Genomic DNA, 19,523 nt, shown 5'->3' with positions numbered 1-19,523 from the left:
GTATTTACATACAATTGGTGCGTGCTGCTCATGGCTACTTGGATGCTTTACCTTCATAACTCGTGAGACTCGAGGGATTTTCCATTGCTTGTTTCCACTCAACTCCAATATTATACAAATAATTTCAACCATCTACATACCACTTTTGACAAGTCACCATGTCCTCTGTGGTTTTGTGCATTTACTGATAAATGGACAATTAAGGATTTGTTGAAAATATTGGGGAGAATCAATAAGGAGTACTCTAATGTCTGTCACATAAGACATCACAACTTCACAAGTAAGACTTTATTCCTTTGTTTAGATACCTAATGTAGGAAGAGAGGGGATGGAATTGGGAGGATCTAGTTTATTTCCTCTTTTAATAAACCAAATCTCTCCATTGTTGAAAATATTTGGAAGGAAAATGAAAGACCACATTTGCCCTCCCCTCACCTCCTTTTCCCTTCCCTTCACTATTGTTATCCAAACATAGTATAAGTGTGTGAGCCGGTGATGTATCAAGTATCAACTAAAAGTGGCTCATGGTTCACCAAGATCAAATTGCAGATTAGGCCCAATTTTGATTGCAAAGCTAAAGTTTTGAATTTTTTTGGTAAGTTTAGATAAAATAAAATAAGTTCTGATAAGTGAAACAAGGTAAGTTAAATAAACCTAAACCTAATGTGTTATGCAAGTAGTACGGTTGTGTCTTATTAAATAATGTCGGATTCAATTTATGTTACTTTTTGAATCAACAATTTTAATACAGTAGAATGGTTTTCAAAAACCCTTATAGTATTATAAATGTTGCATTATAATGCAATTTATGTTATTTATCAATTAGAATCATTGTTATTAAAATCTCGATTTGAATCTTAGAATCTTACGATTTTAAGATTCATATATGTCATACAATTTGATTTACGATTCTACATATTTCTCTTAACTAGCGAAATTCTTACAAGTTTAAACATGTCTATAAAGTTATTTATAAACATATATAGTCAATTATTGGTTGTTTTAATGGGTAAACAACTATTTTCTATTAATAATTAGGTTTTTAACTCATAATTTAAATATATTTAATTAAATTTAGATATGACGTCTACGATCTTACAATTCGATTTTGAGAGCCCTTCCGATTTAAAGTAGAAACCCGTTTTTTTAAAACTTTGATTACAATTGAACCAAAATATGTACCGAAAATTATAATAGTGAAGAGAAGGGAAGGGAAAAGGACTAGTAAAAAAAAAAATGACCCGAATCCAAAATAACCCGACACGAAACCGAGTCATCCAACGGTGGTAAATTGGCGAATTGGTGATGTAGCCTACTAAGCCGATTCAACTGAAACCTACACTATTGCTAAAAGTTTGCCCAGAACTCTCGAAGGAAAGAAAGAAAATGTGGAAAGACAAGCCTACTGGAATTAAGATCCTCTGGATATGGACCATCGGAACTGCTGCCAGTACTCTTTCTCTCTCTATTCCCTTTTCTTCTTCATACTACGAAATATTTCCACTGTTATTTATTTTCTCTCTCCTCCATTGCAGTTCTTCTCACTGGTGTTTCCAGAACCAGGATGCGGGACATGGAAAAGCTTTTGAATGAGCCTCAACAGCAGCAGCAGCAACAAGGGATCTCTTCCGTTGATCATGTTTTGGTAGATGGTTCTTCACCTTCTGATGATAATATCATTAGGGAAGATAAATTATAACTTTATAAGAACAATCACCCCTTTTTCAATTAATTTTCAATTTTATTTTATGGGTTTTGTTTGTTTTTAGTTGGATTTTAATAATGAATCTGGGAATTTTAGTAAGGTTGTGCTAGATTGTTGCAGGGAAATTTGGTGTGTTTTTTTTTGTAATGCATGCCAAGTGTTTGATAAAATGTCTCAATGAAAAATAGAAATAGCACAGTTTGTGTTATTGTGATTAATCTTCTGCTCTTGTTGGCTTACTTATTTGGTTGTGCTGTTTTTTATATTATGATTACTGGCATGAACTTTGCTTCCTACTATGTCTATTACATTTTCTTTACTCAATTTCACTATGCTTTTGTTTGAATTGCTGCTCTGTTTTCATCCAAAAAAAAAAAAATCCCTATGCTTCTCAATTTAGCTGCTTTCAAGTTGTATGAGTCAGTCTTTTTTTGCCAAATTGGGGCTAAGGCATTTGATTTCAATTCTTTTTACAAACCCTTCACAATAACGAGAATTAAGGCTTCATTGTATTTCTACATTGGGCTAGATGATGTTCAGGACATTAGAGTGTTAACATTAGGGAATCAGCTCATTGCATCAATCCTCTCTTACTTAAAACGTAGTAAGAGTCTTAAGATATGCTTAGTAATATGGATTTTGGCCTGGATGGTATGGGCAGTGGGCTTGTTATGGTGTTAGTGGAACAAGAGCGTGAACAAGACAATAAAAGTATAAGACTAAGAACCCTTTCGACAGTAGGAGTTCCACAACTAATCTTCAGCGAAATGATGTGTGGTAGCTAGTTGGAAATAGCTTTTCTGATACTTCGTATTAGTTAGTGGTACAATTGTGTAAATCTGGACCTTATATGAGGATTTTTTTAGGTATTGTCAACTTGTCGTTGTAGATGAGTTGGATCCTCAAGTGGGTGAATCCATTGCAAACATTTTCTTCATTCTCCTTGATTGAATCACTGGCTTAGGACTAAGAAGAAACATAAGAAGGCAATCTTGCAAGAAATTTTTATGACTTGATGAGTGCTCTTATGTCATTATTATTCATGAGTTGGGCTATGGAATTTTCTTCATCCTCACTTGACTGAATCGCCAGCATAGGACTAAGAAGAAACGTAAGAAGGCAATATTGCAAGAATTCTTTATGAGTGCTCTTATGTCAATATTCATGAGTTGGGGTATGGGATGTCTGCTGTTTTGGCTGCAATAAGTTACTTAATACAATTGCTCTAAGTTATTGAATTGCTTCCGATGTAAGTGTGTATATGTAGCATGGAGAAATCACATATGCTTTGTAGACAAGGTATTGTAAAATGGAGCAAGAATATTAGTGGTCACAACTTTCATGAATAATTGTCGGAGTTATCACCTTATTCTAGACAATGTTGTGCGGTCCTCTGGACGCCTTATATCTACATCTAATGAGAATTGAGATGTATTTTGCTGCCAGAATGATGGTTGATAGGTATGATCTCAAGATTCAGTAAATTGAAGGGTTCTAGCTGTTGTGCTTTAGGTGGTGAGAATTTTGATTTGTCCTGCAAGACTGTGGAACTGTGTTTGGGAGGGTACAGGGAGAAGTAAATGCTTTCTGAAAATAAAAAGTCCATACAACAATCTGAAATGCATATTACCCTGCGAGATGCTTGAAGTTGTTGAAATACACGAGGAAGTGAGGATCTTGTCGATGTTTACTGTTTTTAGAACTTAGCAAATGTACTAAAATTTTATGCTCATTGAAGATTTTAATGGACTTATCAATTATCATAGTTCTCAACTGCTCAAAGCTCCTAATTCCTAAGGTTTGCAAGTACCTTCTGCTAGAGAGACAGTATTTCATCTGCTACTGTTATATTTAATATTATCTTAGCCAATATGCGTATAAATTTTACTTGCTATCAGCATGCCAGTCATACAAGTCAGTAGAGGTGATACGAAGCTGCTGATACAATGATTTAGATGAAAATTAGATCTTCATGCTGTGTTTTGTTTAGCACTTACTGTGAGTCTCTATCGTGTTTCTGCAAAAATCCTGAATGATGTAATATTTGTGGTGCTGTCATCTCCAAATTCTGGGTTGCTCATCTCACTAATCTGGTAACTGTTAGTTGGGAGTTGTTATAGGACACATGAACTTTCTCTAAGCAAGTGGTGCCTTTAAGACTTACCCACTTTGTTGAAGCTAAGTACTTTTCTTGAAGTTTTTTTTTATTTGTCTTGTCTCTATCACTATGTATGTGTTTGCATGAGCTTCACTTCCTGTGAATTGACATGTTACTTTCTTGTACTTTGATTCCTAAGTTCTTTTTGAATTGTTCAACTCGGTGGATTGTACCGTGGTTTACAATTTGCCTTTGGAAATCCATATACAGATATACTGATATACATGTTCAATTTCAATTTTTCGACATAAGGAAGTGTGAACTATGATTTTTGAGGATAGTTTTGGAAATGATTAGTAAAAATATTACCTGAATTCAATTTTAACTAATAATTTGACTTTTTTTTTTGTTTGACCAATATACCTCTGAAATAGATAGTAAACTTGGCATCTCTAGTATGTTTGATGTTTTTTAGCTAGGTTGCCTCAATTTTTTTTGTGGTTTGTTTAAGTTTGTTGTATTAGTTTTTCTTTTTTAGTTAACATCGTCTCCTCAATCTCTCTACTTTATTTTCTAACCTATATATAAATGACTAACTATATATCAACTCAATAGAACTCTTAACAAAATATTTTGTATAAGTTGAGCTATGAGGCAAACATTAGGATTGAGATAGGGAGTATTTTTTGGTAAACCATAAAAAGTATAATATGAAAAGTAATTGAAATTACAAAATACGTACACTCGCTCTGTATGTTTTTTTCATTCATTCATTGTATGTAGATCACTTTTCCGTAGACCATACTTTTAAGTAGAATAGATTAGATGTAAAATAAGAGTAAGATCATGTAAGCTACTTTTAAACATGGGTAGCAACTAGCAAGAGTTTGAGCTTTCTGTATTTGATATAGCACCATGCCCGCTAATTTAAAGTAAGATTTACTGATTTAGCTTGTAAATTTTAAAAGTACGTACGAGTATTGTATTAATATAGTGAATATGGAGTATTATCATAAAGTAATTACGATAATTTTTCCATATGTGAAGAGAAAAAACCCCAAGGCGGGAGCAACTTTAGTGGCAAACTAATTTGACAATTAGCTTGGCACGTCACATACTCACATAAGCTTTTAAACTAATTGTCTGGCTAGCTATTACCTTACACTTTAAATGAATCTCACCTTCTTAATTAACTTTTTATATTTTATTTTATTTATTCTATTCTATTATGGTAAGTTGTTTTCCAAGTAATTTGCTCATATTTTAGCTCCAATGGTCAAGCTACTAGCTAAGGACTATTTTATATTGCAAGCAAGTAAACAAGTTTCTGACTACAACCATTGAATTTGCTATAAATAGAATAGCACGTATGTATTGCGTAGCATGATAATCCCTTGAGATGATTCCAGGTGGGCGTTAACCCGCGTTTGGTAACATGGATTATTGTCCGGGGATAACACAGGTTATAGTCACAGGTCGGTGATATGTTCGTTTTATATAGTAATTTACCCTCGTCCCTTGGTCATTTTTAGGAGTATTATTGGCTCTTCGGAGTCACTTTTATTACTAATATGCGTTTTCTAGTGTTTTCGTAGTTTTGGTACTATTTTATAGGAAATTGCATATTTGGAGCACTTTCCCGGACTTATGATAAGCCACTACGAGCATTGGAGAATTATGACCGTATTTCATAGCCCAAGACCGGTTGGAGTCATCAAATCGGTGATTAAGGGCCCGACATAGAAGAGATCGAGGCAATGGACCAAGTATTCGAGATCCAAGAGGAAATTCGGAATTGGGCCAAGAGAAATAGCCCACAAGTGAAAAGGTTCAGCTTACCCGAACACTCGCCCGACCGGGCGAGACATATAGAAGAAAAAGAAGCCTTCGCCTTGAGGCGCGCCCGACCGAGCGCGAGTGAAGACTAGGGGATCAAAAAAGTGCGCCCGACCGGGCGCGTGTTTCTAAAGAGTTTAATGATTTAATTTCTTTTATCTTTTTAGCCTAAGTATAAATACGTTTTGTTTTAGGAAGTTAAGGATGTTTTTTACACTCTTTACTTAATTTTCGGATTTAGTTTAAGCTTTTGTTAATACTCTTACTTTCTCTCTCTACACTCTTGAGATTTATACAATTCATCATTTTCGTTTATTTTGGTAACGTTTTCTTCCCTTTTATTTTCAGTAATTTTATTGCTTAGATTAATTATGTCTTGCTTAATTGCTTTGATTAGTTTAGATTTAATTATGTGTGAGTAGTTTAATTCTAGGGTTATGGGGATCCATAAATAATATGAAGGGGTAGTTTATTATTGTTGATTGTCAATGCTCGATTGATTTCCTATTGGTTGATTTAATTTTGTGCAATTAGATTAGGCCTGGTTTAATTGTATGAGTTATGCAATATTGATTCGAGATTTGAGAGATGAGAATTGATGTTTAGGCTTGGTTTCAATAGGCAGGTTAATTTATAAATGGTTAAGTCAAGATTCGAGAGATGTGATTTAATGCCGGTAGATTAATGCTGTGATTGTAATACGTAGCAAAATCCCTTTATAATCTGATTAATTGATGCATTGGTAGTTGATTGTTGTGTTTTACCCTGGAATATTATTTATTGGTGAACCTATACCCTAGGCCTTTTATTATTGATTTCCTCCCTTAGTTTAATTATTTTCCATTAGTTTAATTCTCATTAAAGAACAATTTGGTTACTTGATAATTTAGATTATACTAATTGATTAGGAATAGAGAGACTTGTTTCCTTGTGGATTCGACCCTACTTCCCTATCTATGTTAGTTAGTGGTTTTAGGAATTACTTTTGATTAGGTGATACGACTTCAGCCTGTTAGTCGGCCAAGGTGGGGTGGAGAGAAAAGGCCAGATATATATAAAATCTTGTATGCTTAATTAATTACTTGGTAGATATTTTCAACTTGTCCACTCCATACTTTGATCACCCTACTACTATAGTGAAGATTCAGGGGTGAGAGGATATTGATAATTACAGCTCATTAGAGGCGATCATGGTCGACCTTATCATTGGGCTGCCTGAGAATTTCTTACCTATAGCCTATAACTTGTTAAAACTTGGTTTAGTGAGCGGCCTTTAAACTAATAAATACATTTATTTATTTATTTAACTTGCAAATACATTTTCATTATATAAATTATACGACTACAAGTATTTCTTCATTATCTTTTTACTGGTAGTGTAATGTTTTTTTTTAAAAAAGAAAAAAAAAATCATACTTATAAAAGAAATGCTTTAATTGTTTCAATGTGTCATTGAAATACCAAATTTTTTTAATTTAAAGTAAAATACATTGCAAGTAATGCTTTTTTTTTTTTTTTTTTTTTTTTAAAACTCCTATAACAATTATTTCATTATTTGATTAATATCTTTATCGCATGATAATTATGGCATAATGAATAATACACACTATTTTAAACTTTATTTATGTATTTACTACGGAGTATTTACTCTTACACCTATGCACATTTTCACATTTTAATTTCACTTTTATACTATTCAAATACTAACTCTGAGTCTTTGACTTGATTTCTTTTTTACTAATACAAACATCAAATGTTATTATGGTTAGAATAGTCACGTAAATTTTCATAATATCACTTTTTATCAGTTTAATAAATAAAAAGTTGAAGATATTATGATCAATACATGTCAAAGTGTTCCTCTTATTCAAATACAAATTGAGATATACTTAGAGCTTATGTTAAGTACCGTATTAAATAAGTTACAACTAAAAATAAAATTACCGAGGATACAAAAACAACATATCGAGTACAAAGTTCTTTATTTCGCGTATGAATTTAAGAAACAAAATCACTTGTCGATCAGTGAGTTTAACCCGATGAAGGGCAACAACCTTACCTCAAGCCTTCTCCCAAAAATATCTAATCTGTGGTGCAATTATCGAGAGAACAAAAAAATATATTTTATACTGATATAAGTTTGGGTGTCTTAAGTTTTCCATTTTTCCATTCTTTCTCTCTCTTTCTCTCCGCCTCCTCTTTCCCCTTTCTCTCTCTTCTTCACAGCTTCGAAAAAACTCAGAAACTCGCTCACTTCTTTCGATCCGTCGACGCCTTGTTTATGAGGTAATTTCATCTTCTATCTTTTTCATTCCTCCTTTTTTTCTCTGATTTTTTCTTCATTTTGTTGCTTCATATTAATTGGGGTTCCCTTTTTCTAGATCTATTTTATTCTTTAATTATCAGATAATTTTACGCATTTTTTAATTTATTTATTAATCACTGCACGATCGAGTATGGTCTGGTAATTTGATTGTTTTTATTTAATTGTTTGATTGTTTAATTTTTGTGGGAATTGATTGATTTCCACCTTTTCTTCAGCTAGGGTTTCTTTTGAATTGTGAATTTAGGGTTTTCTATGTTATTTTCTTCATTATCTGTTAAATTGATTGATTTTGCCTGATTAAATTTTAAGAACGATTGATTTCTGGGATTTGATTTTCTTTTGAATTGATTGATAATTAATTTCGACTGATTAATTAATTTTTCCTTCTTTTGTTGTTGTTGCAGCTCGAAGGAGAGACCCACTCTAGGGTGAGTTTCATTATCTTTAATTTTAAATTTTAATTATTAGTTTGTTGTTGACAGTTGAGGTTTTTCATTTGAGGTGTCACTATCTACTGAATCATAATGTTTGTATTGATTAGGGTTTGTTTTGTTTTCGATTTGGAGGAAGGGTTAGGTTAGGTGTATTAATTTATGATTTTGTGAGCTTTCGCGATGTGATTGATTAAGTAATTGAACCTTTGACTGACCAGATAAATAAATGGATATTATTATGAACGTAATTCTTCATGTTTAATCACTGTACTTATGCTGTATATTAGTCTTTATGAGCTTCTTTATTTTTTTGTTTAGGTGTCTTGTTTATAATTTTGTTAACAGAGTTGTTTTTTTTGAAGTTTCTATTGATTGTCTTGTGTGTAAATACTCATCCACTGATTTGGTTATCTTTTTTAGTGGTACGCGGATCAAGACCCGCAAACGGAATATCGCAGCTCCTCTGGACCCTGCAGCATTTTCAGATGCAGTGGTCCAGATATATTTGGATAATGCTGGTGATCTGGTAATTTTATGCCCATTTTTTCTCACCAGCTGCGTTTAAATTTTACTGGACATTGCTATGAAAAAGCACAGTGATCTAACACAATATCTACTATCTGCAGGAACTTATCGCAAAGAGCATTGAATCTTCAGAACTCGACTTTTCAAGATACGGGGATACTTTCTTTGAGGCAAGCATCCTATACTGTTTACTACATGGTGATGGAGTTTAGTGGGAGCATATTTATATATTCTGCTATTTCGTCTTGTGTGCTTTACATAGGTATCAATGATATGTCTTTACCTAGCCTTACTCTGTCGAGATTTGCTTCTTGTGTTAGTCATGCTTGCTTTCTCCTCCAAGTGGTAGCTTCTAAATATGAGTAGAGCAATAGCTGATGTGTTTTGAAACTGAAAATAGACTTCATCCATTCAGTGCTTGTCTAGGCCATCAGTCACAACTCTTGTGTGAAATGAATAAAGAGATTTATTGTTGTGAAATCTACCTCTCAGGTGAAAGAAATAGGGGTGGGATGGAAACTCCGTATATTCAATCACCCTTAGTCTTCTGCCATGTAATGCAACACTAACAGCACTAAGGATGTTCTAGAAGTTCCATTTGTTTATCAACATGACCCTTCAGGACTTGGTTCTTGCTCTGGCCGCCCATGTTTCGTTTCAAATTTCATCTGGTGCTCCTTTTTCTCCAATATGTTTCTTTAAAAAAAAAAAAAAAAAGGATATTAAGGAACTGGTCATTCGTCCATTTGATAACGATTTTATAAATGTAAATTAAGTACTTTGTATCATATATCTATAAATTGTGCAAAAGTTTGGAATTGCCCCAAATAACGTTAGTTTGAGCATACATTACATGATGTAGAGAGCATTGTTTTCTTATGTTTTATTAGATGTGCATGATTTTTGTTAAGCTGCAGGGGGGAGGGGCAAGATGTATGCACTCTTTTGTTTGGTTTAGGGGTTTATCTGTTGCTTTGTTTTCTGAGATGTCTATGAAGTGTTAGAAGTTGAGAATGAAACTCTTGTTTTATTATCTTTGCCTTACACATGTCATTTGAGTATTTTTCGAATATTAATTGAATTCTTAGATCACCACTCTGGGACATTCTGTATGCAATTTTAAGTATGGCATTTTTTAAATTTTTTTACACTGCCCAGAATATAACAATTCTTTTATGCAGGTTGTCTTTACCGGGGGCCGCACACAGCCTGGAACAACCAAACCTGATGAGGGGGAGCGCCACACTTACTCTGTAATTCATTGTGAGCCCACACGTGAAGATATTTTGCCATCTGTATTCTTTATACAGAAGATTTTGCGCCGAAGGCCGTTCCTTATCAAGTACCTTGAAAATGTCATGCGAAGATTCTTACAGTCTTTGGAGCTTTTTGAAGACAATGAAAGGAAAAAATTGGCAATATTCACTGCTCTTGCATTCTCCCAGAAGCTGTCAGGTTTGCCACCAGAAACAGTGTTCCAACCCCTCCTCAAGGACAATCTCGTGGCAAAGGGGCTAGTTCTTACATTTTTAACAGAATTTTTTAAGGAGTTTCTTGTGGAAAACACTCTAGATGACTTGATTGCACTCCTGAAGCGTGGTAAAGTTGAAGATAAACTTCTGGACTTTTTCCCATCTTCTAAGAGATCTCCTGAGGCCTTTTCTGAACACTTCACGTGAGTTCTCTTCTCTTTTTTTCCCTGCACTGAATGTTATTTTAGAAGTCTATGTTTCAGTATAGTATTAGTCAACTTTGTCTTGTGTTTTCAAGCTTTGTAGTATACTGGTTTTCCATGGGTGTTATAGTTTAGTACTACAATTTTTTTTTACTTCAAGTTGGTCAGGCACTTGATATATATCAAATTGTGTTCTCCTACCTTTCCTTGCTGTCTTTCTGATAGCTAATTCTCCTTTTTCAGAAAGGAAGGCCTCGTTCCATTGGTCCAGTACAATGAGAAAAAATTATTTGAGCTGAAGCTGGCAGAAATGAAGTCTGCATTAACGACTCAGATATCAGAGGAAGCTGATGTAGAAGAAGTGATTGAAACTGTGAAACATCACGTGAAAGAGTCTAAGCTCCCTGATATTGAGATTGTGCGCCTCCTATGGGATGTTATAATGGATGCTGTGCAGTGGTCTGGGAAAAATCAACAGCAGAATGCTAATACTGCATTGCGCCAGGTATGCTTTGGATTCACGCTCAATGCCTAAGCCTTGTAATTTTAGGTTCTCACTTTGCTTTGACTCCTTTGAGCACATAAAATGATATTTACACATGGTCAGTTTTGTTGGGGCAAAATTGCAAAATTTGATTCCTATATTTGAAGTCCTTTTTTGCTGAAGCATCAAAGCCCTTGAGGATTGTTGTTATTCTTGTTGAATACTGTTGGCGTAGTATCAGTGTTTTGAGTTGTGAATTTTAGTTGTAATCTTATTATTGTTATATAGCCCACTTGACAACTTCTTGATCATAAAGCTGAGGTTCTGATCTTCCCCCTTCTAAATTATGATGTACTTATCTGTATTTACCAGTCTGCATGAGATTAAATGCTCGATGTGATAGATAATTATGGCCCCTAAATAGCATGATGTGCCTCTTGAAGCTACTCTATATGCCTGCAACTAGTTAGCCACTTTTGCTATCATCTTTATGATTTTAGCTTTTGTAACACACTATTGTATTGGCGTACCAATGAGACTTTAAGCTTTCTCATCTGATGCAATTATATTTCTAATCTGATAGGTTAAAACCTGGGCAAAGCTCTTAAATTCCTACTGTACCAGTGGAAAGCTTGAATTAGAACTCATATACAAAGTTCAGATCCAATGCTATGAGGATGCTAAATTGATGAAATTGTTCCCAGAAATAGTCAGATCTTTGTATGACCAGGATGTGCTTGCAGAAGACACCATCTTGCACTGGTTCCGCAAAGGAACAAATCCCAAGGGAAGGTAAAGTATTCAAATCCAGATCATAAATTCTTTGAAGTGCTCTTTGACGTCTCTCACATCTGAAATCTGAGTTTATTGCTGGTATTTGACATTCTTCTTTTTATTTGGGGATTTTCCAGGCAAACTTTCGTGAAGTCACTTGAGCCCTTTGTGAAATGGCTGGAAGAGGCAGAGGAGGAAGAATGAACTCAGCATTATTGTAGGAGTTCCCCTACCTGTCCTTCAAGTTCTCTTTGTCCTTTAACGCTTTGTGCTCCCTTGCTAGGACCATGAAAATATTTGATGTGTTTTTGAATTTCTGATGACACGATTTGAGTATTTGCAATAATCTTTTGTTTCCTATCTACCATGAGTTTGTTATACCCCATTGATGATTTGATCGGTTTTGTATCATGAAATGGTTTAAAGCTGTCATTGCAGCAAATTATGAAGTTATTTTACGTTTTTGTTAATGTCTTGGATCATTTGTTGTCTCAAGATTTGCTTGATTGGAGCTGGTAACATCATGTTCAATCCAATCAGTTTCGATATTCCTCTAGGGTATGGAGTTATCAGCTTTTGCATAATTTGCATTACCTGAAGTGCTTGTTAGGGGTAAGAACGCGTTCATCATGTTTAATCCAATTGTTTTCAATCACCATCTTAAAAAATCAGCAGCTTTTGCTTCATTTGCATTACTTGAAGTGCTTGTTACTTTGTTAGGAGTATGGGCCATACATCTAGGTTATAGGAATTCACATTGGCCATTGATTGAAATTCTTACTTGTAGATGATTTTTTGATAGGAATGGGCATTTATGTGATTATTATGTCTGCAATGCAAACCATTTACAATGTTTCTTCAGATATTAGCCATATATCCTATTGTCAAATGTTAATGACTAATTCTAGCCTTGCTAATTTAAAGGTACTAGAACAAAACGCCAAAAGATTCAAAAATATTTTAAAGTAATATTAATCAGTTACTCCTACAAGCCTTTCTGTCTCCAAGGTCTCGATTAGGTTTTTCTCCTTTCGATTTAACATTGTGATCTTAAACTTTTCTTCTCTCCTAACCAAGGACGGATCTAGAGAGTGGCGAGCCTAGCCTAGGCTATGGCCTGTCCTATGATCCAAAAAAGTGCACTACTTCATGTAATCTATTATGTTGCTAAGTTGCACTATAATAATTTGAAAATAACTTGGATGAGTTAATTGTGTTATTGTCTGTTTAAAGTTTGGATTTCAAGATCAAAACCTAAAATTTTCTGTTTTTTTCTCCCTTTTTTCTTGTGTTTTTTAATTGCTATTTCCATTGCTCAATTTTTAACCTTTTTTTTTTGTGGCTTAAGGAGTCATAAATATGTATATTTTTGTAATCTTTCTTCTTATTCTTTGTTGTAGAAATTAATGTAAACTTAATTTATAATTGTCATTGAGCACTACCTTATTGGCATAAAAAATCTTCAATTTCTTGTTATAGACAAATAGATTATTTTAAAGTAAAACTGGTATTGTGCAAGTTCAGAACCTTACCATCTACTCATTTTGCAAATAAAATTCAATCGAAGCTTCACAAAATATGTTACATAAAATCATAAAATTATGTTAAACAAAAACTAAAGGTCCATCGGAAACTAATTTTACATCAATTGAAATTTTGCAAACCTAGAGATTGTGATCTTATTGAAAAAAGAACGATATCAAATATCTAAAATTTTCCTTTCAACGAATTGTGTGATATGTATGATTTATTCCGCAACAACCATTATTATGAATTGTTTTAATGTAATTGCATAATCACCAACTTTGCAGAGCCTTGAATTAGTATTGTCAGGATAAACAATCAAAGTCTCAAAAAGATTGAAAATTTTAGTACAGTACATGCATTAGCTAAAGGCAAATTAGTTAATACAAAAGCAAATTTGTTAATACAATCCAAAACCATTGCGATTACAAATGAAAGAAATTATAATATTTACTTAATTTACTTGTATTTACCAGCTCTAATCACATGTATTATGTACATACAGAAGAGAGCTGCCTTGAGCAAAACTATTTCCAGAACTAATGAAGTTAGTTGAGCAAATTCATTCTAACAGTCTAAACCCATCCAAGAAATTAAAGAAGGCGACTTTCTATAATAGCTTACTTGTACTGCAGATCATTTGACTAGGGAGAATGCTGAGGATCCTCTCTTTTTCTAAAAAGGTCAAACAATTGTTGACTATACTTCACAGCAAGTCGTCTGCATTCTGCACGATCTTCCTGCTGTAGTTGATCCACTGACTTCTTCATTTTGCCGCTTGGATCCCCATCTATACGAATCTTTGCCAGAGCAGACACACTGGAAGCAAGATACACGTTTTAGGCAAAATAACAACTATTTAAGTTTTTATTTGTTTATTTGATGGTGAATAAGATGAGATAAGATTTATTAGGCAAGTATAATTCACTGCTATAGACAGAACTTCCATCACTAATTCACTATCAATGCAATACTAGTCTGCACAACTGCTTCGTGCCAAAAAATCCCAGCATGTTTTCCCTCTGATGAAAGTAATCGGTGATCGGGGGGTCATTCAAGGCTTCAACATGAATAACAATACAACAGGGGGTTCAATTTCTACATGAAAAAAATATTCTTGAATAAAAACATCACTTATATTTACACATAGTTTTAAACGAGTTTGTGGGTGAGACAAGAAAAATAGAAGTATTATGACATAAAAGTGGGGCAAGTAGGGTATGAAAAGTAGTATTACAATGTTATAGCATGGTATGATCTTGTCATATGATTTGGAAGCATTAATAAAAGTGATGCAATTGCATGAAGACAAGAGAAACGTAAAAAAACGACTAATTGAATCATTCACATCAGAAAACCTACAGTTAATTAAAATCCAATATAGTAATAGTTACCTGCCAATGTCACATTCCTCCAATCCTTTGCTTCCTAAGCAAATCAAACCATTCACCCCAGATAAGGCAGACTTTTGTAACCTATACAATGCACACACTGCCTTGGCACAAAGGTCATCATCCTGATCGAAAGCACAGACTATATCATATTCCAGTTTTTTGTTATGCCTCTGCTGAATAGTCAGTAACTCTTTAGCCTGAGGGCTCAACAGATTATTGGATTTGGGGGTTCCACGACTATAATTACTGTCATTGCCATTCGAGAATCTAGACAATGGCACCCTATCTTCTCTCCTGTGCTTTTCTTTATTATTTTTTAGTGTTGCCAATTTTTGCTTCTGAGAAGTGTTAAGTGCATGGTCACTTCTAGAAGCTGACAAAACAGCATGTGTAGGTACCTGCTTGGTTTGTTCACACATCACATTATTGAGTTTCTTCATCTTATGTATTGGGTGCCTGCGCTGCTCTAACAAACTCCCAGGACATCGTCCTTTGTCTTTGACACCATTTTCATCATCACTGTCGATGATGATAGGATCAGCAGACGTAGACCTCTTGCTGCCAGCATCCACGTCATCTCTTGAAGTTTCAGTCTCAAAATCCAATTTCCTTTTAAGTCTCTGGGCAGCTGCGAGAGATTGCTTTTCAGGCTTCAAACAGCATTTAGGTGCATTAATGCGTGCAACAAAAGCTGCATCTGGAATAAAAGAGAAACTATTAAAGGGGTAACGAAGAAACATATTTCTATGTATAACCACGGATAGTAAGATCACATAACTCTTCAAAAGTTAAAGATATCGAACCATGGCTCTTCATAAATAAAAAGGATTAACAAAATAGATTCCAGCAGGCTAAAACAGTCACTTGTTTGCTCAAAATCAAAAGCACATTTCTAACATATACAAGAGAATTCTATGTCATTGTGATTCCAGATGCGACTTTTCACACTCATAGCAGACCAAGATCCTCCCTCTTCAAATCGCCTATGACCATAACAGCAGTACAATGTACAATTTTTCATAATGAATGTTCTATGCTAGCTCCTTTAAACTAAGTAATCAATGAACTAGAATATTTCAACACTTTAGGTTTCTTTAGGCCTTGTCATACCTAGGTTGTTTCATGATCAAACTGCAAGAAAGCATTTTATGGTATCTCTCACTTAATTTCCATGAGTTTAATACGTGAAAATATAAAACAAAAAGTGACGTATATAATGAGATTGACAGCATGTACAAGAGAAAGCAAATTTGATTAGCAAAATAAAAAAATGTATGAATATCAAAGTAGAAGAAAAATGGGACATGCATTTTAATCTTGCATGGATTTTCAGTATCTTTTGGGGGGATCTAACAACCCTAATATTGCAAGGGTCATGTAAAAATAATTATGTTATGAACTTGACAATGCTAATCACTAGTAATAAACTAATAAAGAACTCCTATAGCAAATTACTAAGCAGCAAGATTCTAGTAAGATTACACAAGCAGATGTGAGGTATTAAACAAGGAAAGAGTCATGTAAAGTCCTTCACACTCAAGATGAAGCGTTATTTAATCCACAAAAGCACGTGCAAACAACGACACATATCCATGTCATCATTTCAAGCCTAAAAATTTAATCACTGCAGTAGTAACGCCAATCTAGCATGCAGTTGCATCCACTAAATTCAATAAGGTAAGAACGTCCTCAAGCATGCACCAAGTAATTTCATGCAATGATGTATGCACTAGCAATACACATGAGATACGAGCCAAATTTTCTTGATTGCTCAAAGGACAGAACATGTTAGCAGGTTAACAGTGTATTCAAGCGAATGAATAAGCCCCTTAGATGCATGGTTTCCCATTTTACTCTACCAGGGTTCATCGATAATCACCAGCCGTTAAGCAAAAGGACCAAAACCCTAATACATGCCACATCAGTCATTGTATTAATTCATTTCCGCAATCCAAACTCCTTGAAATATTTGGGGGGGGGGGGGGTGATCTGTATACAAAACACTTACTTGCACCTTTAGTTTCAAAACCTAAATAACTAGACACGTGAAGAGAACTTGATGAAACAGCATATACGGAATAAATGTAAATGTAAAAAAAGTTAAGAACCTAGCCAAATTAAGGGATAAAAGATTATAGACCAAAAAAAACTCAAATGGTATACTTCGAGACCAGAAAGTGATTCTATTTTCTTGGATGACATTACCTTTACCTATGCTCTCAGCCCCTCAACAGCTTAACTTATCCTCGGACAACTCTAATGAACGACATAGGCAACCACATTGATCTCTTAAAACTTTGCACTTCACAGAAAGAAAGAGATGCAATGATTTTTTTTGCCTTCATTAATATAGAAGTTTATTTCTCTTTTCGACTAAAATTGATCCTATTCACCAAATAAATAACCATTTCATGATATCAATGAATCAAATTACACTATGGTGGTACATTACAAAGAACTTGTGCTAATTTGTCTCAAAACTGCCAAAACAAAATAAAAAGCATCCATTCTCCACCAAATATTTGCTGAAAGAAAAAAGAAACAGCCTAGCCTCACAAGAAATAAAACCGAATTCACTGCATAATATGGGTCACATATGTAAATGAAAGTAATATATAGCAACACGATATTGATCGAATACAAATAGCATCATCGAAAGAGCATATACCTGCTTCCTGATGGATTCCATCTTTAGCCACTCCTGCATCGAGAGCCCTTATGATTCCAGAAAAAACTTTTTCAACAGGGGCATTTGCAAAATTTGCATCTCTCTCCAAATCTTTGCACTTAAAAGTGAACACACCACCTTCAAGCTTCGAAACCAGCTCAGTCACCAGCACCAAATTTGCTTTTAACATCATGTTATCCACACCTAAACCATCTTTCTCAAATTTCAGTTTTTCAATGTGTTCATCTCTCTCTTTCTCAATTTTTATTTTCTCTCTTTGTAATTTATCCATTTGGTCATCTTTATCTTTCTTAATTTCTATATCCTCCCTTTGTAGTTTATCAACTTCGTCTAATAGCTTCTTAATCTTCTCATCCTTCTCTTCATTACTTTTCTTTAGCTCTTCAACACGGGCATCATACTCAGCCTTACACTCCTCCAAATACGGATTTGACCCTTGCATGCCCTCAAATTCATCCCACCACGCCTTAACTTGGTCTTTAAGTTGCTTATTCTTATCCTTATACTCCTTACACAACTCCTCCATTTTCTGTACTTTCACTTTATGCAACTCAAGCGATTCAGCATTGACTTTGATGTTTTTCGTACACCCCTCCAACACTACCAACTGAGCCTTCAATTCAGCATTTTTCCTCTCCACAACCTCATTCATTTCAGCTTCCTTTTCCTTAATTTTTAACTTCAATTCATCAACTTCAAAACCCAACTCCAACAATTTTCGATTTAAATCCCACTTCCCCTCCTCCAATTTTTGAACCTCATCCTCCAAACGATCATACCTCCTAATGTACCACTCTTCTTTCTCCTTTGCCCAGGTAATATCCCTTCTTAATTCCCTCAACAAATCATCCTAATCATAAAAATCGCGCTTCCATCGACAACATTCCTCCTTCATCACACAATACTTTATCTTCCAATCCCCAATATCAGCCTCCAAAATGTCATTCCTCTCCCTCAAACTATCCACAATTTCCTCTTTCTCCTTCAAAAATACCTCCTCCCTGTCCTTCAATTCCCACACTGCTGCCTTAAAATCGCTATCGAGACACGATTGTCTCACAGACAGAACAACATCAGAAATTGACCGATGTTGTGAAACCCCAGAACAATTATCGTTCCTGGGTGATTCTCTGTTCGAATCACAACTCATTTTCTAGAATTTCTACTACCCACAACACTAATTTAACATCAAAAATCAACCCTAATGAGTAATTTCAATGAAATCTGCATGAAAGACGATAACTTTTCATCAAAAATCTATCAAAAATAAGTGTAAAATGAGTGCTATAAATACTCTAAACACTCAGAAATTCATAAGGAGTAAATATAAATTCTACGGAGGTTCAACCCCATGATTCAAGAACTCACCTTTTTGAGTTGAAATTACTCTGAATTTTGCGTTGATTGTACACAGCAAGAAGAAACACTGTAGACTGGAATTTTGGTTGACGTTGAAAAGGGAAGATTAAAAACGTTACTAGGCGGGTGAAGAACAGAGAGAAAACATGAAATGAAAATGAGAGGCCATTTGTCCAATTTGGTCACTCTTTTGTTGATTTATATACTACAACTAGTTTTTGGCCCGCGCAATGCCTCGGGTCATAATATGTGTATTATAAATGAGCTTTTATAATAAATATTATGTGATAACATATAAATATAGATTAAATTAGTTACATTAACTTTAGTACTCGTACTGTTTAAATATATTTTTCCAATCATTATTGAACATCAAAATATATTATCCAATATCTAATAACTAAAATCATTAATTTGCTTCGTTTGACTTCAAGTTTATGAGTATGATTAACTCTTTTTAACAAAACATTATTAGACATGAAATGTGTCATTGGAGTAGTGGTTGAAGTTAAAGTATATAAGCATGAGGTCATAAGTTCGAACATTAATACTAACAATTTATTAATTTTGTTTAATGAATTATAATAATCGATGACATGACGCCACATCATTCTCCTAGTCATGATGACACGTGGCGAACTCATGTATTCCCATTGAGTTTTAATATATATATATATATATATATATATATATATATATA

The 19,523-nt window shown here is 34.2% G+C and overlaps 1 protein-coding gene across 1 annotated transcript; it reads left to right on the top strand.

Annotated features, from left to right (window-relative positions):
- The first annotated feature begins 7,634 nt into the window (after positions 1-7,634).
- LOC110736416 (protein krasavietz-like) lies at positions 7,635-12,327 on the top strand. The gene is made up of 8 exons (XM_021916635.1): positions 7,635-7,925; positions 8,370-8,393; positions 8,820-8,925; positions 9,026-9,094; positions 10,106-10,599; positions 10,843-11,104; positions 11,667-11,875; positions 11,995-12,327. The coding sequence occupies exons 1-8, from the start codon at positions 7,921-7,923 to the stop codon at positions 12,059-12,061; spliced, it is 1,236 nt and encodes a 411-aa protein (XP_021772327.1). The 5' UTR covers positions 7,635-7,920; the 3' UTR covers positions 12,062-12,327.
- The last annotated feature ends 7,196 nt before the right edge of the window (positions 12,328-19,523 follow it).

This window comes from Chenopodium quinoa, unplaced genomic scaffold, assembly GCF_001683475.1.
Source record: "Chenopodium quinoa cultivar QQ74 unplaced genomic scaffold, ASM168347v1, whole genome shotgun sequence".
Taxonomy (NCBI): domain Eukaryota; kingdom Viridiplantae; phylum Streptophyta; class Magnoliopsida; order Caryophyllales; family Amaranthaceae; genus Chenopodium; species Chenopodium quinoa.
Note: the sequence above shows the minus strand (reverse complement) of the source record. Positions and strands in the feature narration are given on the sequence as shown.